The sequence below is a fragment of the Leucoraja erinacea genome, chromosome 16 (assembly GCF_028641065.1).
Source record: "Leucoraja erinacea ecotype New England chromosome 16, Leri_hhj_1, whole genome shotgun sequence".
Classification (NCBI taxonomy): Eukaryota; Metazoa; Chordata; class Chondrichthyes; order Rajiformes; family Rajidae; genus Leucoraja; species Leucoraja erinaceus.
Genome location: NC_073392.1, coordinates 2,888,798 through 2,913,495, shown reverse-complemented (window position 1 = coordinate 2,913,495; position 24,698 = coordinate 2,888,798). Strand labels below are relative to the sequence as shown.

General features: G+C 44.1%; 1 protein-coding gene across 1 annotated transcript in view; it reads left to right on the top strand.

The window, feature by feature from the left end:
- Positions 1 to 22,323, top strand: part of dennd6aa (DENN/MADD domain containing 6Aa) — a 37,176-nt gene extending 14,853 nt beyond the window's left edge. The window contains exons 6-20 of the mRNA XM_055647555.1: positions 234 to 339; positions 606 to 685; positions 4,969 to 5,031; positions 8,472 to 8,527; positions 9,564 to 9,686; positions 10,790 to 10,885; positions 11,033 to 11,127; positions 13,491 to 13,556; positions 15,317 to 15,381; positions 17,033 to 17,122; positions 17,669 to 17,722; positions 17,824 to 17,933; positions 19,010 to 19,112; positions 21,009 to 21,083; positions 21,525 to 22,323. Coding sequence (XP_055503530.1) covers positions 234 to 339; positions 606 to 685; positions 4,969 to 5,031; positions 8,472 to 8,527; positions 9,564 to 9,686; positions 10,790 to 10,885; positions 11,033 to 11,127; positions 13,491 to 13,556; positions 15,317 to 15,381; positions 17,033 to 17,122; positions 17,669 to 17,722; positions 17,824 to 17,933; positions 19,010 to 19,112; positions 21,009 to 21,083; positions 21,525 to 21,656 — 1,314 coding nt within the window. The 3' untranslated portion in view covers positions 21,657 to 22,323. The remainder of the gene's footprint in view (positions 1 to 233; positions 340 to 605; positions 686 to 4,968; positions 5,032 to 8,471; positions 8,528 to 9,563; positions 9,687 to 10,789; positions 10,886 to 11,032; positions 11,128 to 13,490; positions 13,557 to 15,316; positions 15,382 to 17,032; positions 17,123 to 17,668; positions 17,723 to 17,823; positions 17,934 to 19,009; positions 19,113 to 21,008; positions 21,084 to 21,524) is intronic.
- The last annotated feature ends 2,375 nt before the right edge of the window (positions 22,324 to 24,698 follow it).

The following is a 24,698-nucleotide window of genomic DNA, read 5'->3' as shown; positions in this document are numbered from 1 at the left end:
GGATGCATGTTCATATTATTCTTGTCTGCATAAAGACACCTATTCAGATTTTGGGCAGTGCAAATATTTGTATTTACTAACTAGAATGTTGATTTGGAAATGTGCATTTTTATCTATATTTTAAACTTTAGTGCAGAAATCAAGGTTTTGAGAGAAGGACAAGATTTCATTGTTATCTTGAAGCAAGCACAATGACTGGTTTCCACTAACAGTGAATATTCTTTCTCTTCCAGTCACTGGTGCTGATTAGCAAACTTCCATATGTTAACTTCTTCCACTTCCTGTTGAAGTTGATTGCTCCAGAATATTTTGACAAGAATGAGCCTTATCTGGAAGCTGGTGAGAAGTGTGGTTTGTTTATATGTTGCATGGGCCGCGGAACCGGGTGGTTGGGGGTGAGGGCTGCAGCCCCATCACATTTTTTGGCGGGACATGCTTCATAACCCGAGATTATCCGGCCCACAGGCGTATTTTTCTCTTCTTCTGAGGACCTCCGACGATTGAATGGCGGAGTAGACTTGGACCGAATGGCCTAATTCTGCTCCTATCACTTTTGAATTTATGAAAATGATCAATAATTTAATTTTAACTTTCCTTTTTTCCAGTTTGTCATGATATCGATCATTGGCCCGAACCAATCCCAGGAAGAATTCTAACCCTTCCCACCACGGGAGTTATTATAAAGGTACTGATTTTAAAACCTTGGTTTAATTCCTTAAATATTAAATGTTGTTTCATATAGTTCTTGTTTCCACCATCAGTACAATTCAATTGTTAGCAGTGTTAGCTGTGAGGAGGATGCTAGGAGACTGCAAGGTGACTTGGCTAGGCTGGGTGAGTGGGCAAATGTTTGGCAGATGCAGTATAATGTGGATAAATGTGAGGTTATCCATTTTGGTGGCAAAAACAGGAAAGCAGACTATTATCTAGATATAGATATAGATAGATAGATATGCCATTTATTGTCACTATACATGTACAGTGAAAATGAAAGCTGCTCGTACTCAGTGCATACATACAATTTAGCACAAAAAACAAGAAACAGAAAAAACAAAAAACAGAAGGGAGAAGGGGGGGGGGATGGGGGCGGGAATAGGTGGTGCACAATTTCTGCGGCGCTACATACATATATACATATATACAGATGGAAGTCCGTGTTGGGCAGTGAAGTCAGTGCATGTGTGAATTAGAATTAATAGTAGTTATAATTTTCGGAAAGCAACTATTCCTGAGTCTATTTGTCCTGGATTTGATGCACCTATAGCGCCTTCCAGAGGGCAGCAGGTCGAACAGTCCAAACGCAGGATGGGAGCTGTCTTTGATGATCTTCTTTGCCCTGCTAAGGCAGCGGGAGGTGTAGATGTCCATCGGGGAGGGGAGAGGGCAGCCAATGATCCTCTGCGCTAAGATCATTTAGATCCCAGGATCTAAATGGCCGACTAGGAAAAGGGGAGATGCAGCGAGACCTGGGTGTCATGGTACACCAGTCATTGAAAGTAGGCATGCAGGTGCAGCAGGCAGTGAAGAAAGCGAATGGTATGTTAGCTTTCATAGCAAAAGGATTTGAGTATAGGAGCAGGGAGGTTCTACTGCAGTTGTACAGGGTCTTGGTGAGACCACACATGGAGTATTGCGTACAGTTTTGGTCTCCAAATCTGAGGAAGGACATTATTGCCATAGAGGGAGTGCAGAGAAGGTTCACCAGACTGATTCCTGGGATGTCAGGACTGTCTTATGAAGAAAGACTGGATAGACTTGGTTTATACTCTCTAGAATTTAGGAGATTGAGAGGGGATCTTATAGAAACTTACAAAATTCTTAAGGGGTTGGACAGGCTAGATGCAGGAAGATTGCTCCCGATGTTGGGGAAGTCCAGGACAAGGGGTCACAACTTAAGGATAAGAGGGAAATCCTTTAAAACCGAGATGAGAAGAACTTTTTTCACACAGAGAGTGGTGAATCTCTGCAACTCTCTGCCACAGAGGGTAGTTGAGGCCAGTTCATTGGCTATATTTAAGAGGGAGTTAGATGTGGCCCTTGTGGCTAAGGGGATCAGGGGGTATGGAGAGAAGTCAGGTACGGGATACTGAGTTGGATGATCAGCCATGATCATATTGAATGGCGGTGCAGGCTCGAAGGGCCGAATGGCCTACTCCTGCACCTAATTTCTATGTTTCTATGTAATTGTTTTTTTTCCTTATGATTATTTAAATTCTTGATGATCTGACCAGGAAGTTTACTGGCTTGATTCAGTCATAGAAACATAGAAAATAGGTGCAGGAGTAGGCCATTCGGCCCTTCGAGCCTGCACGGCCATTCAATGTGATCATGGATGATCATCAATATCCTGTACCTGCCTTCTCTCCATACCCCTTGATACCTTTAGCCACAAGGGCCACATCTAACTCCCTCTTAAATATAACCAATGAACTGGCCTCAACTACTTTCTGTGGCAGAGAATTCCACAGATTCACCACTCTCTGTGAAAAAAAAAAAAATTCTCATCTCGGTCCTAAAAGACTTTTCCCCCTTATCCTTAAAACTGTGACCCCTTATTCTGGACTTCCCCAACATCGGGAACAATCTTCTTGCATCTAGCCTGTCCAACCCCTTAAGAATTTTGTGAGTTTCTATAAGATCCCTCCTCAATCTTCTAAATTCCAGCGAGTACAAGCCAAGTCTATCCAGTCTTTCTTCATATGAAAGTCGAAGTTGTTTAATGTCAATGGGCAGATACCATGATCTCAACTATGTCAAGAGTGTTTAATTGTCGTTTATACTGGCGACAGAACAATTACATTTGTACTTGTTGTTGTTTAACGGGTCCCTTGACGCAATAACACAATATATAAATATACAGTAATCAATAATATTATGAGGAAACAACTCTACCTCTGCGTCACCAATGATGGGCCATGACGGGCAACTAATTTGCATGCTTTGTCATTCAATTTGTAAAATATATTTAATAATTACATTGCATTATGTTGCCACCGTACTTTGAATGCTTCTGTCATTCATAGACATAGATACATAGACAATAGGTGCAGGAGTAGGCCATTCGGCCCTTCGAGCCCGCACCGCCATTCAATATGATCATGGCTGATCATCCAACTCAGTATCCCATTCAACAGTTAATCAACAAAAAACGTTTATTAATGAAATTTAAAACAATTAACATTTAAAGAACGGAAAACATTTTAAAACAATTAATTGCATTTTTAAAACATTACTCGCTTTCGTACAGCGTTAATCTGCTGTGGGTAGTTTGGCAAGATTTCCCACTGCAACTGCTGGGAAATTGGGGGAACAGGCACCTCGCCTGTGAGTTTATAGTTTAGTTTAGAGACACGGCATGGAAACAGGCCCTTCGGCCCACTGAGTCGATGCTGTCTGGCGATTACCCATTCACACTGTTTCTATGTTATCCCGCCTTCTCATCCACTCACTACACACTTGGGGCAATTTGCAGGCTGATTAACCTACAAACCCACTCGCCTTTGGGATGTGGGAGAAACCAGAGCACCCGGAGGAACTTTAAGAATAAGGGGTAAGCAATTTAGAACGGAGAAGAGGAAACATTTTTTCTCACAGAGAGTGGCGAGTCTGTGGAATTCTCTTGAGGGCGGTGGAGGCAGGTTTTCTGGATGCTTTCAAGAGAGAGCTAGATAGGGCTCTTAAAAAAAATAGCGGTCGGGATATGGGGAGAAGGCAGGAACGGGGTACTGATTGGGGATGATCACCCATGATCACATTGAATGGCATTGCTGGCTCGAAGGGTCAAATGGCCTACTCCTGCACCTATTGTCTATTGAAACCCACGTGGCCACAGGGAGAAGGTGCAAAGTACACACAGACATCGCCCTAGGTCAGTATCAAACCTGGCTCTCGGGTGGGAATGCATTATTGGAGTGTAATTAGTAAATGGCTGAGTTCATCCCGAGAGCTTGTGAGCATCCACAAGTCAAAGGTATCAAAGGTATTTTATTAGTCACATTCACATACACCCAGGTGTAGTGAAGTGAAATGCTTTTTGCCATTTTGCAGCACACAAAAAAAGAATACAGACATAACACCAATAAGAGTCTTAAACACAAAGAACATCCCCCCACAATGGCTCCCACCATGAGGGAAGGCACAAAGTCCAGTCCCCAACCCCAGTTCACCCATAGTCGGGCCTATTGAGGCCTCCACAGTTGCCTCTACGGAGGCCCGATGTTCCAGGCTGTTGTCGCCGGGTGATGTTGCTCTGGCATCAGGAGAGTCCTCACAGCGGCCTGGGAACCCTGGAACGGCCGCTTCCGCACTGGAGGCCACGGCTTCCGAAGCCAACAAGGCCGCGCCGGTTGGAGCTCCACAACTGGCGATCTCATCTAGAGATCCCAGGCTCCCGGTGTAAAGTTCAGCGCCGCCGCCCGCAGCTGGTCGCTCCACAGTCCCGCAGCTCCGCGATGTTTTCCCCAGCGATCCTCAGCTCACCGGAGCTCCAGCGCGGCGACCCGGGCAAGGCATCGCCCGTTGTGCGATAATGCTCCAGCGCTGTGCCGAAGCCGAGGTTCTGGGCGGTCCCCGACAGGAAACGCCGCTCCAGGCCCGCTGGTAGGCCGCGAGGACGGGTCGAAGCTGCAGCCCAGAGAAAAGCTGCCTCTCCGACCAGGTAGGGACCCTGAAACGTAGTTTCCCCCTTCCCACCCCCCACATAAAGTCTAGACCTCCAAACAAAACACTTAACTAACTAAAATAAAAAATAAAAAGATGAAGAGACAGACAGCTGCTGGCTGGGCAGCCGTACACAGGACAGCACCCCCTACTTAAAAATGCCACTGTATATAAGTCCCAGGGTTCATGAGAGTTGCAGAGGGAGCGGTTGGCAGTCCTGCGAAGAGAAGCAGATCATTGTCACATCGGTTATGTGGTCCTGCAGTCTGATCACCAAAAATGTACCTGTTTTTGTTCAATTTTTAATAGGTTAGAATTCCTACTGGGCAAGATAAACCTGGCGCAACACAGATTATACAGTCCACAGATGAGGTAAGTTGGGGGGGCAAAGGATATTTTACAGTATTGATACATTTTACTATAGACTCTTACAAGGATTTTTCATTAATGATGCAACCAGGAAATCTTCAGTATTGTGGGTCGTTTAAAGGAATGGGTTGTTGATCTGATACCGTATTTACAGTGGCATTTATAGTTATACTTGCAAAAAAAAACTCCACATAATAATGTCTAAGAAGGAACTGCAGATGCTGGAAGATCGAAGGTAGACAAAAATGCTGGAGAAATTCAGCGGGTGAGGCAGCATCTGTGGAGCGAAGGAAATAGTCAGCGTTTCGGGTCGAAACCCTTTTGGTCTCCAAATCTGAGGAAGGACATTATTGCCATAGAGGGAGTGCAGAGACGGTTCACCAGACTGATTCCTGGGATGTCAGGACTGTCTTATGAAGAAAGACTGGATAGACTTGGTTTTATACTCTCTAGAATTTAGAAGATTGAGAGGGGATCTTATAGAAACTTACAAAATTCTTAAGGGGTTGGACAGGCTAGATGCAGGAAGATTGTTCCCGATGTTAGGGAAGTCCAGGACAAGGGGTCACAGCTTAAGGATAAAGGGGAAATCCTTTAAAACCGAGATGAGAAGAACTTTTTTCACGCAGAGAGTGGTGAATCTCTGGAACTCTCTGTCACAGAGGGTAGTTGAGGCCAGTTCATTGGCTATATTTAAGAGGGAGTTAGATGTGGCCCTTGTGGCTAAGGGGATCAGGGGGTATGGAGAGAAGGCAGGTACGGGATACTGAGTTGGATGATCAGCCATGATCATATTGAATGGCGGTGCAGGCTCGAAGGGCCGAATGGCCTACTCCTGCACCTAATTTCTATGTTTCTATGTTTCTATTTCCTTCCCGACTACCTCATTACAGACATTGGAATATTGTAGGTAGACAAAAATGCTGGAGAAACTCAGCGGGTGAGGCAGCATCTATGGAGCGAAGGAAAAAGGCAACGTTTCGGGTCGAGACGCTTCTTCAGGTGCTGCCTCACCCGCTGAGTTTCTCCAGCATTTTTGTCCACATAATAACGTGGTGCGCTTTGACTTTGAAATTAGAAAACTTTGGTCAGTTCATGCCACTTTTTCTTTGGTAAGATTTGAAACCACTTCCAAATGTTATTTCTTCTATACATGATACACAGTTCAAATATTTTGTTTATCCAGATTTTTTTTCTTCATTTTGTTTTTCCTGGAGATGCCGTTCACGATACATGTCAAGAATTCTCACCCATCCATGACAAATTTCACCGAGGCTTGACCTGTCGTCAGTCCTTGGGAAATTTTTTTTATGTTTACAGAAAGTCACTGTGTGAACTTAGTGTCTGCATAGATTGGACTTTCCTGTTCCCATTCCTTCTCTCCAGAGACGCTACGCTGCCTGTTCCACCGAGTAAAGGGCCTGTCCCACTTTCACGACCTAATTCATAACTTTTTTTACTCGTGGACATTTTTCATCAGGCTGGAAAATCGCCCCGACCTGCTTGATGCCACGAGTACCTACGACTAGCATCACGACCTACCTACGACCTCGTGACGACCATCCTGCGAGTACGAGTCAAGGGCAAACTCGGCAGAGGTGGTGAAAGTGGGACAGGCCCTTTACCCCAGCATTTTGTGTCTAGGACTTCCCCACATCTTTGCACTAAACCAGTTTCCTCTCCTTTGTTGCTTTGGGGTTTATTTCCGCATGCCAGTTGCATCCCAGCATTGCGCATAATTGTTAAAGAGTTATTCCAAAATTTACAGAACCGGGATTTGTCCCGTTGTTGTCTTGGTTGCCATGTCCACTGACTTCCGTTTAAAGCCCTTGCACAATGCATAGTCAGGGAAAACATGATCAGTTTTCTTTTCAAGAGTCAAGAGTGTTTAATTGCCACGTACTGACAACGGAACAATGAAGTTCTTACTTGCTGCAGCTTAACAGGCCTGTAAAAAGTCCTTAGTTTAGACAAATGACTTAGTTCATACGTATATACGTTGCTAAGGGTTTGGACACGTTAGAGGCAGGAAACGTGTTCCCGATGTTGGGGGAGTCCAGAACCAGGGGCCACACACAGTTTAAGAATACGGGGTAAGCCATTTAGAACAGAGACGAGAAACTTTTTCTCATGGAGAGTTGTGAGTCTGTGGAATTCTCTGCCTCAGAGGGCGGCAGAGGCCGGTTCTCTGGATACTTTCAAGAGAGAGCTAGATGGGGCTCTTAAAGATAGCGGAGTCAGGGGATATGGGGAGAAGGCAGGAATGGGGTACTGATTGGGGATGATCAGCCATGATCAAATTGAATGGCGGTGCTGGCTCGAAGGGCTGAATGGCCTACTCCTGCACCTATTGTCTACAAGTCCTTAGTTCAACCATGACAGCCCATAGAAGTTGATAGTTGAGGGTAGGGTTGTTTAGTGTTCAAGAGCCCAATGGTTGTGGGGGAAAAAGTTCTTCGTGAACCTGGTGGTCACAGTTTCAAACTCCTATCACTTCCGCCTGATGGCAGGAGAGAACTGAGAGCATGGCCGGGGTGGTGGGGGTCTTTGATCTATGTCCAACAGGACAATATATCAATATATCATTTATGGAAATGTACAGAGGTTCCTCACTGACAATGGGCAAGTTACAATCACAATGGTAGTCCAATTACCTAAACGCCTGCTTCAATCAATTTCATCAATAAATCTTCTCATGGTAGTTGGAATTTTAACTGTGGTGTCTTTAAAAAAAACAACTTATAAGTACAAAGGTACACAAAATTGCTGGAGAAACTCAACGGGTGCAGCAGCATCTATGGAGCGAAGGAAATAGACTGAAGATCAGTCTTCAGACTGAATTCTTCAGAATCAGAATTCAGATCAGTCTGAAGAAACGTCGCCTATTTCCTTCGCTCCATAGATGCTGCTGTACCCGTTGAGTTTCTCCAGCAATTTTGTGTACCTTCGATCTTCCAGCATCTGCAGTTCCTTCTTGAACAACTTATAAGTACATGTGGACATTTCCAGTTTGTTAAATAAGTAACTTCAAAGCATTGAGACATCTGTATGCCTTATTACATAAATCAATGGTAGACAATATTGCTGGAGAAACTCAGCGGGTACGGCAGCATCTATGGAGCGAAGGAAATAGGCAGCGTTTCGGGCCGAAACCCTTGGGTTTCGGCCCGAAACGTTACCTATTTCCCAAGGGATTCGGCCCCGAAACGTTGCCTATTTCCTTCGCTCCATAGATGCTGCCGTACCCGCTGAGTTTCCCCAGCAATTTTGTCTACCATCGATTTTCCAGCATTTGCAGTTCCTTCTTGAACATATATAAATCAATGATTTGAACAGGTTATTGAGGGTGGTCGGGGTGCAAGCAGGCCTATCTAGGTCAGTGTAATAGGCCGGATTGATAGCATGCCATGAATTGTACCGACAGTCATCCTTTGTTCTTTTAGGTTGAATCGCAGGTCTCTTTTGCACTTCCCACAGTTCATGAAGTAGATTTGTTCAGGTATGTACCACGGAATCTGACAAACATAGAAACGTAGAAATTAGGTGCAGGAGTAGGCCATTCGGCCCTTCGAGCCTGCACCGCCATTCAATATGATCATGGCTGATCATCCAACTCGGTATCCCGTACCTGCCTTCTCTCCTTACCCTCTGATCCCCTTAGCCACAAGAGCCACATCTAACTCCCTCTTAAATATAGCCAATGAACTGGCCTCGACTACCCTCTGTGGCAGAGAGTTCTAGAGATTCACCACTCTCTGTGTGAAAAAAGTTCTTCTCATCTCAGTTTTAAAGGATTTCCCCCTTATCCTTAAGCTGTGACCCCTTGTCCTGGACTTCCCCAACATCGGGAGCAATCTTCCTGCATCTAGCCTGTCCAACCCCTTAAGAATTTTGTAAGTTTAAGACAAAGAGAACAACAGACTGGTTCCACCAAGATGCAGCACAGAACGCCACAGGGGATCCTTCTGCCCTGTGGCTCTCAAACTGTACAACTCCTCCCCCTTCTGTCGTGGGGTAGACTGAGACTAACTCCCCTCTCCCTGCCCCCCCCCCCTCCAAATCTTTGCACATCCCCAATCCCTTTCTCTCGTCACTTTAATTACATGCTTCATGTATGTTGTGTTTTATGACACGCATATCTTTGAGATGTGGGAGGAGACCAGAGCCCCCGGAAGAAACCCCCCACGGTCACAGGGAGAACAGGCAAACTCCACACAGACAGCACTCGAGGTCAAGGCTGCAACCAAGTCTCTTGCGCTGTGAGGCAGCAGCTCTACCAACCGCACCACTGTTCTATGTTGTAAAATCTATACAGAGGAAAATTTGCAGTAGCTAGTCAACCCAAGCAACACACGTTTTGGGGTGTGGGTGGAAAGCCAAGAGGTGATGGGGAGAACATACAAGCAGCACACAAGGCCCAAACCTATCCTGGGTTTCTGTGGCTGAGGCAGCCGCCCAAACCACAAGGGTGAACTTGGACCAAACTTGGACGTTTTATCAGGTGGTAATTTTTTTTCCTTTATTTTCATTTGTAGATGTTTTTGTCCAATATTCTTCCACATTCAGATGCTTTGGGAGCTTGTGTTGCTTGGGGAGCCTCTGATTGTCATGGCACCATCACCTGCTGAGTCATCGGAGACTGTTCTGGCCTTGGTCTGGTAAAGTAATACATTTTGTGAATGGAATCTCACAGATAATAAAAGATAAACTTTTCGCAACGATGCAGAGCTTTTTACAAAGTAAGCTGCATGCACACATTTTAATGCATATTTAGCACTCTGGCAGAGGATTCAACGTATGTGAGTCCAAAGTTATTGAACTTTTATTTTTCACTGAGCTATTTTTAAAGAGCTTCTGTCAAATATATTGATTCCAAGAACTTATTAATGAGATATGTGAAGGAACAGTAAATATTAATCAACTTCTACAGCAATATATGTAATACTCGGCAAGATTTTAATTTAAATTTAAACTTAAATTTCAAGTTTAGTTAGTTTTAGTTTAATGTACAGTGAAAAGCTTTTGTTGCATGCTAACTACGGAGAGTTTCGGATGTGATCAGTGATGTTCATAGTTTGCAATCCAACTTATAACCTACAGTAGACACAAGATGCTGGAGTAACTCAGCAGGACGGGCAGCATCTCCGGAGAGAAGGAATGGGTGACGTTTCAGATCACGACCCTTCTTCTGACTTAGTCTTCACGTCACTCATTCCTTCTCTCAAGAGATGCTGCCCACCCCGTTGAGTTACTTCAACATTTTGTGTACCTTCGATTTAAACCAGCATCTGCAGTTCTTTCCTGCACATTATAAACTACACTGACAACCATATCATAAGGCTGCTTGTTTCACTGGACGTCTTTTGTAGTTTATATGTACATGCTTTGGTGGGTGGGAAGTTAAAGGTGTAAGGTGTAACTTGTGATGTGTGGATGCTGTATGAATGAATTTGCAGAGAGCTGGTGGTGAATAGAATGCATGGGTTTATGTTTCCGGAGCTGAACGTATTTGAAGCGCATATTTAAGCACATGCTCTTGTAAGAATAGGATAAATGTTCCACACAAAGATGTTGCATGACCCGAACATAAAGAAAATCACGGCAAATGTTATTAGAAAATACAAAGATCAAAGCTTTTAAAGTAACTTAAACCTGCTCGTCCAAAGAATATCTCATTCATTATTAAAATAGAAAAGATACAAAAGTCGGGCACAAATGTCCTGGGGAAATTAACAATTATTGTCTCTTTTGATGTTGGCAGCTGTGTTTCACCGTTGAAATACTGCAGTGACTTCAGGCCCTACTTCACCATCCACGACAGCGAATTCAAAGAGTACACCACTCGGACTCAGGCCCCGTGAGTGCCATCTCCCGTACATCGCCTTAACCTGTTCCCAGATTAATATTTGAGTGCATGGCTGTTCAATGCCAACAGACTGCAAAGCTATGGTTTTAATTAATTAATGAAACGCTGTGTTATTGTTTGCTCTTTGCTCTTATATAGACCGTCTGTTATTCTTGGTGTGACCAATCCTTTCTTTGCCAAAACATTACAACACTGGCCGCACATTATCCGAATAGGAGACATGAAACCAGCAGGTAAACCTGGTGTGATATATTCTTTTTGACAATCTCTATTAAGATTTCACTTTTAAGTAACAATCTTGATCACTTTACCTTCAATTTTAAAACGGTGCAAGTTTTCTCCAGTTTTGCCCTTTTCAGATTTTTGTTGTTTCTGGTCAAATTCTGCATTTCAACAATTGGATCACTTTGCACAAATGCCAATAAGTCTGTTAGCCAGTGGAATGAATATGTCTTGCCAATGTGATATTCGGCCATGTAATCTGTTCTGTGTGTGTCTGAGTTTCTGGATCAGTCACTAGAAGATTGTGAGCCGTGCCTAGTATCCCGGGCACATCCTTGCATTTCACCCGTTCCATATTTGAAATGTTTTCTTCCTTCTTCCTCCCCATTGCCCTCAAATAGTAGAGAAGCCTTCATTCCACACGTACCTACAGAGTTGCAGCTAAGGCGTGCCTCCCTGTTCCACTCGCGCACTGACATTGTAGACAATAGGTGCAGGAGTAGGCCATTCGGCCCTTTGAGCCAGCACCGCCATTCAATGTGATCATGGCTGGTCATCCCCAATCAGTAGGTACACAAAAATGCTGGAGAAACTCAGCGGGTGCAGCAGCATCTATGGAGCGGGCCGAAACCCTTCTTCAGAATCCCCAATCAGTACCCTGTTCCTGCCTTCTCCGCATATCCCCTGACTCCGCTATCTTTAAGAGCCCTATCTAGCTCTCTCTTGAAAGCATCCAGAGAACCTGCCTCCACCGCCCTCAGAGGCAGAGAATTCCACAGACTCGCCTCTCTCTGTGAGAAAAAGTGTTTCCTCGTCTCCGTTCTAAATGGCTTACCCTTTATTCTTATCTGATGCCATTTGGGTGCCATTTGCGTTCCTGCAGCATTCACTCATTATACTTTGATTTAAATAATAAAAATATTTAACGACGTCTACACACAAATGCTTCATTGTATTTTGTCATACTCCAGTTGAGATAAAGATCGACAGAGAATCAACAGGATCAAAAAGTACTCTCTTCCACCTTTGCACGTCACTTTAGCTGTACAAATATTAGGGCAGCAGTGGAGTTTGTCTATACGGAGTTTGTACGTTCTCCCTGTGGTCGCGTGGGTTTTCTCCGGGTGCTCCGGTTTCCTTACACCCTCCAAAGGACGCGCAGGTTTGTTGGTTAATTGGCTTCGGTAAAATTGAAAATTGTCCTGAGTGTGCAGGATAGTGCTGTGTACAGGGTGATCGATGGTCAGCATAGACTTGGTGGGCTGAATGGCCTGTTTCTGTGCTATATCTCTAAAGTAAAGACTCATTTTGGAAATTACAAAGTTAATTGATGGTTGCTCATTGCGTTACTCTGGTCTTTATATTTTCAGATTTTGGTGAGACCACTTTTTTTTTTGGACCTGTATCCTGTGCAGTCTGTTTTGGTTTTCCTCATAATTTAATCAATATTCATAATCCTCCCATCTACGACTTGAAGATGGCCTCCCCAGCCCCACCTGTTTTCATTAAGAAATGAATTGCCGCAAGCCTAACACAGTGTTGAAAGATCTTAACAGGTCAGGCAGTATCTGGGGAGTTCACAGGTTATACGACTAGAATTAGGCCATTCTGCCCATCGAGTCTACTCCTCCATTCAATCATGACTGATTTCTACCACCTAATCCTATTTTCCTGCCTTCTTCCCATAACCCTTGACACCCGTTCTAATCAAGAACTTGTCTATCTCTGCCTTAAAAATATCCACTGACTTGGCCTCCACAGCCCTCTGTGGTAATGAGTTCCACAGATTGACTACCTTGTTAATGGAGGTATTGGACAGTTGACTTTTGGGGTCAGGGCCCTTCCTCAGTCTGAAGAAGAGTCCCAACCCGGAACATTGCCTGTCCATTCCATCCACATATGCTGACTGAGTCCTTCCAGCCCTCTGTTTTATTCATGATTCTGGCATCTTAATTTGCTTCAATTGCCACAGTTATAGAACCCAATAAAGAATGATTATCTCTTTCTAATTTGGGCAATAGAGTTAAAACTTTAAAGTAACTCAGCGGGTCAGGCAGCATCTGTGGAGAACATGGATAGGTGACATTTCACAGAGTGCTGGAGTAACTCAGCGGGTCAGGCAGTGTCTGTGGAGAACATGGATAGGTGGCGTTTCACAGAGTGCTGGAGTAACTCAGCGGGTCAGGCAGCATCTGTGGAGAACATGGATCGGTGACGTTTCGGGTCGAGTCGCTTTAAGTTGCTGCTGCACTATAATGCATTTGGAGAATATAATTGGCGAGTGTTTTGTGTATTTTTAATCTTTTTCTTTCTTTCACTTCCTCCACTCGTTTTTCACTCCTTGAACAAATCTGATCTGATGTTTCTGTTACAGGCGATATTCCAAAGCAGGTCAAAGTGAAGAAACTGAAAAATCTAAAGACTTTGGACTCTAAACCTGGTAATATATATCATTGATGTGTTTAGAGTATAATTAATTGATGATTTATGTAAGACAGAACTGCAGATACTGGTAAAATTAATTGATGATTATTTGTTTGTAAATGTTTGCAGATTTAAATTTTTATTTTAACAATGAAAACAAAGTAGTGGAAATAATTGGGCACCAGGTAGCACATTGTGGATTGAAACTTAGACTTTGTCTCCATCCACAGATGTTACTTAACCTGATTATTTCCAGCAATTTGTTTTAACCTCACATTTCTATAGATATTTTTATTTTAATAGTTCAATAATATTGGGTTAATATTGCTATCGCTGCTAAAACAGCACGTGATTTATTTCAAAATATGAGAGCTGCGACAAGTTAGCGAATAGGCAGGCTACAGCTCACTGGGGTTGCTAGACCATTTTGGAGTTAACTATACCTGGAGGGTCTGTCCTCATGCTTGGATGAGTTGGATTCACGGGAGATGGTCTTGGCTGGGAGGATGCTCCTCAAACTGCGGAACATCCTGGACAATACAGCTCACCCCCTCCATGACACACTGGTCAACCTGAGGAGCACCTTCAGCAACAGACTGGTTCCACCAAGATGCAGCACAGAACGCCACAGGAAATCCTTCTTCCCTATGGTTATCAAACTGTGCAACCCCTCCCCCTTCTGTCATGAGGTAGACTGACTCCCCCATTCTTTGCACATCCCCAATCCTTTCCACTCGTCACTTTAATTCCTGGACTGGCTGAATTTAATTCAATCTGCCATTCCTTAGCCCACTTTCCCAATTGATCTAGATCCTGAAAGTAATCTTCGGTCCACTAGACAGAAAATTACTAGTCCGTTAACTAGTTGATTATTACCGTAACTTATCGTCTTATCATCTTGTACAGCAGCCAAGGTTCGTATCACAATATGTAATTTACATTTTTGAACCGAGCTTAAACCTATGACCTGGAAATTGTCCCGACTTTGCTTGGTCTCGTGCTGACAAGTGGCGGTGGAGACAAATACCACCGTGGTATTTAAGAGGTATTTAGATTGGTGCAGGGTTGATCCCTGCGGGGATATGGATCATGTGCAGGCAGGAAGGTTAGTTTAACTTGGTATCGTGTTCAGCACAGACATTGTGGGCTGAAGGGCCTGTTCTTGTGCTGTACTGTCCAATGTTTTATGGTCAAATAATTAGAGTTTCTTTCAATTCGTGGGCCATTTTTTACAAACTCAAACCCCTGTCCCACGGTATGAGTTCATTCCAAAAGTTCTCCCGAATTTGTCCTAATTCGAACTCGGAGATTTACGTCGGTACTCGGGGCTCACGTGGACACTTTTCATCATGTTGAAAAATCTTCACGAGACTTCCCGTGCTTGCCTGCCATTAGCGAGTCTTCCCGAATACCTGCCGTTAGCGCTAAGTGACGTCCCCGAGCTCCGACGTACCCGCCAAGTGCATTCTCCGTGCTTACCACGAGTTTGATTTTTTTTTTAAATTCGGGAGAGCCCTTGGAATGAACTCGTACCGTGGGACAGGGCTATCAGTGATTGTTTAATGAAAATAAACTTCAACCACGAAACATTATTTAATTAAGACAATTGGGGGAGTGAGTTTTCGGTGTGGTTTTCTTTTATTGCAAGAATGTACCTGTTTTCTTTTCCTTCACAACATTGTAGTGCAATTTGACATGGCTGCTTTGCACGGGTGTGTTAACGTTTCTGATATAAATTAAAAAAAACTACAGTTACCACTACATTTCATTCTGCAGGGGTGTACACTTCATATAAAACATACCTGGGCAAAGATGAGGAGATCATTAAACAAGTGCAGAAGGTAAGCGTGAAATGGCAAATGGTCCGATCATTTTTAGAGTGATCTTTTATTGGTCATGGTTGATTGTTGTCGCATGTACCCAAGTTAAAGTGAAAAGCTTTTAATGTAAATACTGTACACTGCAAGGGCCAGGAAGTGAGTGGGTAAAATCATCTCTGACCCCTCTCACCCTGGCTACAAACTCTTTGAATCACTTCCCTCGGGGAGGCGACTCCGGACTGTCAAAGCCGCCACAGCCAGACATAAAAACAACTTTATCCCACGAGTAGTTGCTCTACTCAATCTGTAGCCACTTTTTGCTCTGGTATTTCATTTAATTCATATGTTTAATCGATAAAGTTTTATTATTAATGTTTTATGTGTCATTCTTAATTGTCACTTGCGGGCAGTGCACCAAGGCAAATTCCTTGTATGTGAACATCCTTGGCCAATAAACTTATTCATTCATTCAATTAGAGCAGATAATACAGTACACAAATACAGTCAATCCAAATGCAAGTACAAAAGGTAGAGCAAAGAGAATAATATCAGTGTGTGGAATATAGTTTTACAGCACTGTAGTGTAACAGACCCAGAGTAAAAGTCCAGTGTCCTCAATGGGTGGATCCTGTTTAATGGCCCTTCAGTCCACAGATTGAGTAGAGCTGCAGGTACAGCAGGCAGTGAAAAAAGCAAATGGCAAGTTGGCCTTTATCGCAAGAAGAGTTGAGTATAGGAGCAAAGAGGTCCTTCTGCAGTTGTATAGGGCCCTAGTGAGACCACACCTGGAGTGTTGTGTACAGCTTTGGTCCCCTAATTTGAGGAAGGACATTCTTGCTTTTATGGGAGTGCAGCGTAGGTTACATTAATTTCCGGGCTGGCGGGACTGTCATATGCTGAGAGAATGGAGCGGCTGGGCTTGTACACTCTGGAGATTAGAAGGATGAGAGAATATCTTATTGAAACATATAAGATCATTAAGTATTTGGACATGCTAGAGGCAGGAAACATGTTCCCGATGTTGGGGGAGTCCAGAATCAGGGGCCACAATTTAAGAATAAGGGGTAAGCCATTTTGAATGTAGATGAGGAAGCACTTTTTCCTCACAGAGCGTTGTGAGTCTGTGGAATTCTCTGCCTCAGCGGGCGGTGAAGGCCGGTTCTTTGGATGCTTTCAAGAGAGAGCTAGATAGGGCTCTTAAAGAGAGTGGAGTCAGGGGATATTGGGAGAAGGCAGGAACGGGGTACTGATTGGGGATGATCAGCCATGATCACATTGAATGGCGGTGCTGGCTCGAAGGGCCGAATTGCCTACTCCTGCACCTAGTGTCTATTGTCTAATGGGGAATGTTGGAGGATTGGGACTATGCCTTAGTTTCTGGAAGGGCTGTTCAGAAGTCTGATCACAGAGGGGAAGAATCTGTTCATGAGTCTTTTTGATGATTTAAAAAGAACAACTTTTCACTTCATTTAGCATGTCTCACTCGGATGTGCTCTGGATGATGCAGGCCTGGATGTGCTTTTTAATGCTGCTTTGATTTCACAGGAGTTGTAAATTCAGTCCAAAATCAATAAACCTTGCTGGTGAAATTTGCAAGTGTGTTTTGAGGTGTAAGTTTGAGTATCTGTTCAATATTGCCCATCCACATTGGGTTTTGTTTGTCTCCCTTCAGGGTATACAGCAAAAGCGTCCTTCAGAAGCACAGTGTGTAATCCTCAGACGATACTTCTTGGAACTGACTCAAAGCTTCATCATTCCACTAGTAAGTTAACCCAATTGAAAACGTTCGTTTTTAAACTCTCAGAGTTATACAGCTGGTAAATGGGGCCCTTCACTCCCCAGGTGCCAACCTGAGTTAGTCCCATTTGCCCGTGGTTGGCCCATATCCCTCTAAACCATTCCTCATCGCCCATGGATCACCCTGTACATTAGCTACAATCCTGCACACTAGGGACAATTTAGGATTTTTTACCAAAGCCAATTAACCTAGAAACCTGCATGTCCTCGGGATGTGGGAGGAATCCCGATCCTAAACGTCGCCCATTCCTTCTCTCCTGAGATGCTTCGGTTTAATCTAGCATCTGCGTTTCTTCCCACACCTGGAGGAAACCCATGCGGTCACGGCGGGGTCAGGATTGAACTTGGGTCACTGGCGCTGTGAGCAACTGCGCCACTGTGCTGTCCATCCAGTTTTAGATCCCCTGCCATGGCGAAAAGGACAGACCATCCTCAATTTTGAGGGGGTTTTAGGAACTAGTTAAGCGGTGATATATGTTCTCAATTGTAGACTGGACACATTTTATTTCAGGAACGATATGTAGCCAGCTTGATGCCTTTGCAAAAGAGTATCACACCGTGGAAGGTAAGTCAGGACATTCAACCTTTTCAGAAAATTGTCCTTTTTCATTGCTGCTTGTATATATAACCTGGACTTTCCATGTTGTGTCTCAATGCTGGTTCCAGAGTCCTCCACAGTTGAAGCCATTCAGTGAAGACGAGTTCATGAAAACTCTGGAAAAAGCAGGACCTCAACTGACCTCCCGGTTAAAAGGGGATTGGATAGGTCTCTACAGGTAGGATGTGACTGCTGGTGCCAATAATTGGTTATACACCTGGAGAAATGTTCCCACATTGTCTAAAACTTTCAACTGATCTCAGTTGGATGCTGCAGAGTTACCGGAATGGACACCAAGTGTGAAAATGCGTGGAGAAATTACACAAACCAGAACTATTTATTTAGTTTAGAGATTCAGCATGGGCATAGGCCCTTCAGCCCACATGGGCCATCGATCACCCGCTCACACTAGACCTCTGTTGTCCCACAGAGGTCTAGTGTTCGCATCCACTCCACACAAACCAGCTGCGATTTACTGAGGCCAGTTAACCTACAAACCCGCACATCTTTGGGCTGTGGGTGGAAACCAGAGCACAGTGTTTCCACTTTGAAGGAAATTATCCGAAATTCATGAAATTCTGGCTGTCTTTTTTTTAAATATTTTATTTTATTAGAAGTACAATCATATGGCACCAAAGTGCTTAATATATATTTTCATAATACATTTTATGTACAACTTCTTTTTTTTTTGTTATAATAAAGAAGAATAAGAATAAGAAAAATAAATTAGATAGTAAAGGATAGAAAGACGCGAGATATATAGTGTGTGAAGAAGACGAAAAAAGAAGAATGAATGAAGAAAGTTGATGAAAAGAAAGTAGAAAAAAGAGAATAAGATTCTGGCTGTCTTCGGGTAATTTTCCCCGACTGCGCATGTGCGGCTGCCGCCCCAACTACCGGTCCCACTGCGGGGAGACGCGAAGGGGCCCAATCCGGCCCGCGGGATGATTTGCGGGGAAAAAAGTATGTACCTGCATATTTACGACCATCACGGAGAAATGGTCTCCAAACCAAACCAAACCAAAGATCACGGACAAAACCCACGCAGGTCACGGGGAGAACGTACAAAACTCCGTACAGACAGCACCCGTAGTCGGGGTCAAACCCAGGTTTCTGGTGCTGCAAGCGCTGTAAGGCAGCAACTCTACCACGGCACCACTGTGCCGCGCATAGAAAAATGAAACTTAAAGAGGCGTGCGCAGTCATCCATTGCGTTTTGCTGACTTGTTATAATTGTTTCCTATTACACTTAAGGCAGTTCCTGAAATCGCCAAACTTTGACGGTTGGTTCAGGTCGAGGTGGAAGGAGATGACACAAAAACTGGAGGCCCTGCACTTGGAGGCTTTGTGTGAGGCAGTGAGTACAAGCAAAGGCAGCGAAACGTAGGCTGTGTTTCCTGCCTTGTAACAATATTTCATTCTACAATGTACGACAGGTGGGACATGTCATCTAAGGAATGGGAGGCCTGTTGGCCAAATATTTATTTCTCTCAGTTGAGGATGGAGTAGTGAGCCTCAGAACCTATCAGCAGTGATGTATAACTGGCGGGTTTTTCTTTTAAAGCAAGTACATCGATCGTGATCAGAGGAACATTTTCAAATGGTCTGCCCCTCTATCATCAATCCGGACAAATAAATATTTGGTCAGGTAGACAAAAATGCTGGAGAAACTCAGCGGGTGAGGCAGCAACTATGGAGCAGAGAAAATAGGCAACGTTTCGTGTTGAGACCCTTCTTCAGACTGAAGGAATAGGTGACGTTTCGGGTCGAGACCCTTCGGTCTCCATAGATGCTGCCTCACCTGCTGAGTCTCCAGCATTTTTGTCTCCCTTTGATTTTCCAGCATCTGCAGTTCCTTCTTAAATATTTGGCCAACTGCCCTATAATTCCTTTATGATATTGAGCGTACACTTTAGAGTCCTAAAAGTCAAGATGTTAAGCCTTGTCTGATTAGCACGGGTGTCTGAGGCTATGGGGAGAAGGCAGGAGAATGGAGTTAGGAGGGAGAGATAGACCTGCCATGATTGTATGGCAGATAGGCTTCATGGACCAATTGGTTTAATTCTACTACTATTCCTTATGACTGATGATCTGTTTAGAGCATCTGTAACTACTCTCACCTTTTGGGAGTTTTATACTATAACAACTTATATTTCTAAGACGAACCTTAGTCTCTATATGTAAGGGTCAAGCTGTCAATCACTATTTTGAGAGGTGGGTCTCCCAACCAAGGAGGAGAAACTTCCAACTAATGAAGCAGTTTGAACAGTTATTTGATATATGACAATTAAGCACCCTTGACTGAACAAAACCAATGTCTATCCTTAAGGGCCTGTCCCACTTTGCGATTTTTTTCGGCGACTGCAAATGTCAGTGACTGACGCCCTAACGACACTCCGCGTCACGTCAAGCTACGACACACCGCGTCACCCGCCTTCACAACACAAGAAGGTTACACCGAAGTATAATAATATAATTGGAAATGAACTTATCTATCTATTATATATTAAAACTGTGTGGCTGCCGTCTGGCTGCCTTTCTGCCTTTTGATTCACTGCTCCTTCCTATCAGCTTCCAACACACTTCAAAACAAAGTTGCAAGACAGGAACACTCTGAACTTTTCACCTCAATGGGATATCACAGCAAGTGCTTCAACAGGAGGGGGAGGGCCAATTGGTATTGCAATTGGAACTGCTGCAGCAGGCAGGGGAGGTGAAATTGGAGTTTTTTTCAATCCACTGCTGAGGGAGGCAGGGTAGAGCTGGAATCTTACATTTGGAAACGGGTTCAGTTCCGTTGGAGGAGACGGGTGCATGGTGGAATATTGGGTTGGGGGATCACACCATTGGGGGAGCAGACCCAACGGGTCTGCACTTGGTCTAGTCTACAATAAATTTAAAGACCAATAACTTTTTAATGGTTAAGTCGGCGCTTTAGATACCCACGTCACTGGGCGTCACGCGCAGGGCAGCGTACGTCAGCGTGTGATGGCAATCGACATGATAAGACACCAAATGTCGCCTGAACATTTTGAACATTCCAAAATCCAGGGGCGGCAGGGAGACACTGCGTGTCACTACTTGCGTCATGCCGCATCACGCACCAACCGCGCCGTGACGACCTCTTATCGGGCGGTCACCGAAAACGTCACCCAAGTGGGACAGGCACTTGACTACTGTCCATTGAGATGATCTGTGAAAAGCATCAGACCACATGTTTAGATTAACATCAATCTGACCTGTTTCTTCCCAGGATTTACTGATCTGGATTCAGAAGCACACAGAGGTCGAGGTGGTGGATTTAGTGCTAAAGTTGAAAGAGAAATTGGTAAGGAAAAACCAACAAAATTCTTAATGGTAGATGCAGGAAGATTGTTCCCGATGTTGGGGAAGTCCAAAACACGGGATCACAGTTTAAGGATAAGGGGGAAGTCTTTTCGGACCAAGATGAGAAAAACATTTTTCACACAGAGTGGTGAATCTGTGGAATTCTCTTCCACAGAAAGTAGATGAGGTCAGTTCATTGGCTATATTTAAGAGGGAGTTAGATGTGGCCCTTGTGGCTAATGGGATCAGGGGGTATGTAGAGAAGGCAGGTACAGGATACTGATTTGGATGATCAGCCATGATCATATTGAATGGCGGTGCAGGCTCGATGGGCCGAATGGCCTACTCTTGCACCTATTTTCTATGTTTCTATTGTTGAAATATGTCTGTAATATTTGTAAAATAATAAGAGATGTTCTTAATACATATTTTATGAATGAAGTTTCAGGCCAAACAGCAATGCCTTCCCGTGAAACAAGACACACTGCAGAAGCTGCAGATGCATATTGAAGCAATAATTCTATCGTTGCCAGAAGACCTGCAAAGCATCCTGCTGAAGAACGGCACAACATGATCTTTGCACGGTTCTGCTTAAAGATATTTAATCGGAAAAAGGGGGCACGGACATGCATTCCAGAGGAGTACTGGGAAACGGAAGAAGCGTGGCAAGGAAAGTAACCCTGCAGCACAGCGGAGCGGGACGTGGGAAGACTGAGCCGAGTGTTGCTCGTGGCTTTTCCAGGAGGTTCGTCAGTGCGAGCATGCTTGCCTGGGATGAAGATGTAGGAAAAAACTAACAAATCACTGCCTAAAACTGAGTGTGTGTCTGTGTTCAGAATGTGATGATTTTAACAATCAAGTTTCACGGTGCGGTGTCAAGCACAGGACATGTTTGGTGCCAGCATTGTGCAAGCAGAGCAATGTGGCCTAGGAGGTCTCACTACTAATGCAAATTACGTATCCATATTCATATAAGCTGAGCAAAGACCTCTGCTGGTTATTTGCATAAATGTATATTTTAATTTGCTTACACTTTTATATAGATTTCTATTCTCATACGAAAAGATGTTACTAATTTGTAGAATAATGAATATTTGTATTTAAATGTGGTCTAACTTTTAAGAATGAAAAATCAGGATATTCACAAGCATACATTGGTCTTCAGAGAAATGGCCAGGCTTTGTTTTTACCAAAGCACTAAGTCACCCTACAACATTTCTAATAAACTATTTTTAAAACTTTGTTTATTTTGTGGATATATAATTGAAACCTGCAGTTGCTCGATGTTACTATCAAATTGAGGTTCTTACTTGGCATTTGTTGTTGCGGATGGCAATCCGCATTTCAATGCACTAATTGGTGTATGTGACAAATAAAGAACCTTTGAACCTTTGATTTATATTAGTGCATACCACAGAAGATTGTGCATCAGCAGAGAGATCTATAGGTGTTATCTCAAAATGACAGCAAGCAGCACTGATCAAGCAGGGAGATGAGATAAAAGGAACTGCAAGTGTTGGTTGACAAAGTAATGGAAAATGCAATATTGATTGCTTTTCAACCACAAGCCTCGATGAGTATACAGACACTGTGACATTGTATGTCAGCTTTTGTGAGGACAGTTGCATTCCCACTAGGACCCGAAACTGGTTCAACAACGACGACTCCTGGTTTACGGCAGAACTCAGACAGCTCCACCAGTCTAAAGATGAGGCCTACAGGAGCGGGGATGCAGACCTCTACAGGCAGGTCATGTCCAAGCCGAGAAGAGGAATCGGAGCTGCCAGGGAAAGGTGCTCTGAGAAGTTGAGGAGCAAGTTCTCAACTGGTGATGCTTCTTCAGTTTGGAAGGGCAAGAAAAATCTCCAGCTACAAGAGGACCCCCCCACTTCTTGGACTTCAGCTGACCAACAACCTGAATGAGTTCTACTGCAGGTTCGATAAACAGAAATCTAACCATGGTACCCCCTCCCCCACCAACACCTCATGCCTACTCACAGCCTGACTCCAGTCTGCAAAGATTGAACCCTTCGCCCTCCTTGCTGCCCAGCTTCAGTCTGCCCACTTCTCCATCACCAACAATAGAAATTGAGGTGAGTCATTCAGAAGACAGACAAGCCGAAAACCTCCAGGACCGGACAATGTTTTCCCCCCCCTCTACCCTCAAGCTCTGTGCCGAACAACTGGCACCAGTCTACGCAGACATTTTCAACCAGTCCCTGTGTACTTCAAAACCTCCACTATTGTCCCTGTACCCATGATTTACTGGTTTTAATGACTGTCAGTGGATCACCAACTTCCTGACGGACAGAAAGCAGCTGGGGAAAGCACATCTCGGACCCGCAGACCCTCGGCATAGGAGCACCGCATGGCTGTGTACTCTCCCCTCTCATTTACGCGCTCTACACTAATGACTGCACCTCCACTGACTCCTCTGTCAAGCTTCTCAAGTTTCCGGATGACACAACCCTGATTGGACGGATGCAGGATGACGAGGAATCTGCCTACAGACAGGAAGTGACACAGCTGGCATCCTGGTGCCTTCGTAACAACCTGGAGCTCAATGCTCTCAAGACAGTGGAATTGATAGCAGACCACCCCACTCACGATCAACAACACCACAGTCACATCTGTGGAGTCTTTTAAGTTCCCAAAAACCATAATCTCCAAGGACCTTAAATGGGGGCCACCATCGATCCCACAGTCAAAAAGGCACAACAGAGGATGTACTTCCTGCAGCAGCTGAGGAAACACAATTTGCCACAGGCAATGATGGTCCAATTCTTCACGGCCATCGTAGAGTCTGTTCTCACCTTCTCCATCATGGTCTGGTTTGGCTCAGCCACCAAGCACGACATCTGGAGGCTGCAGAGAATCGTCTGATCAGCTGAGAAGATTGTTGGCTGCAACCTTCTCCCCATTGACGAGCTGTACACTGCAAGGGACAGGAAGTGAGCGGGTAATATCATCTCTGACTTCTCAATCTGGCCACAAACTCTTTGAAGCACTTCCCTCTGGAAGGCGACTCTGGACTGTCAAAGCTGCCACAGCCAGACATAAAAACAGCTTTTTTTCCACGAGTAGTAGCTCCACTCAATAACCAAAAATCTGTAGCCTCCTTTTGCTCTGGTATTTTATTTCATTCACATGTTTAAACGATAATGTTTTCTTATTAATGTTTAATGTGTCACTGTATGTCATGTTGTTACTTGCGGGTGGAGCATCAAGGCAAATTCCTTGTATGTGAATATACTTGGCCAATAAACTTATTAATTAATTTAGATAATATGCAGTGAGTGTAGGGTCAAGAGTGTTTAATTGTCATGTGTACCAACAATGATACTCTTGTAGAATCATAGAGCCACACACAGGGAAACAGGCCTTATGGCCCATCTTGCCCACGTTTTACACTAATCCTCCCTGTTTGTTTGACCCATATCCCTCTAAACCTTTCCAATCCATGTGCCTGTCGAAATGCAGCAGCAGTAACAGGCCTATGAACTCAATACATAGATAAGATATTACTAAAGTTTAAAAAACAAGAAATTAATAACCTTTGTACTAGAGCAAAAATAAAAACAAGTCCTGCGTGCACCCATGCATGGTTCATAATGTT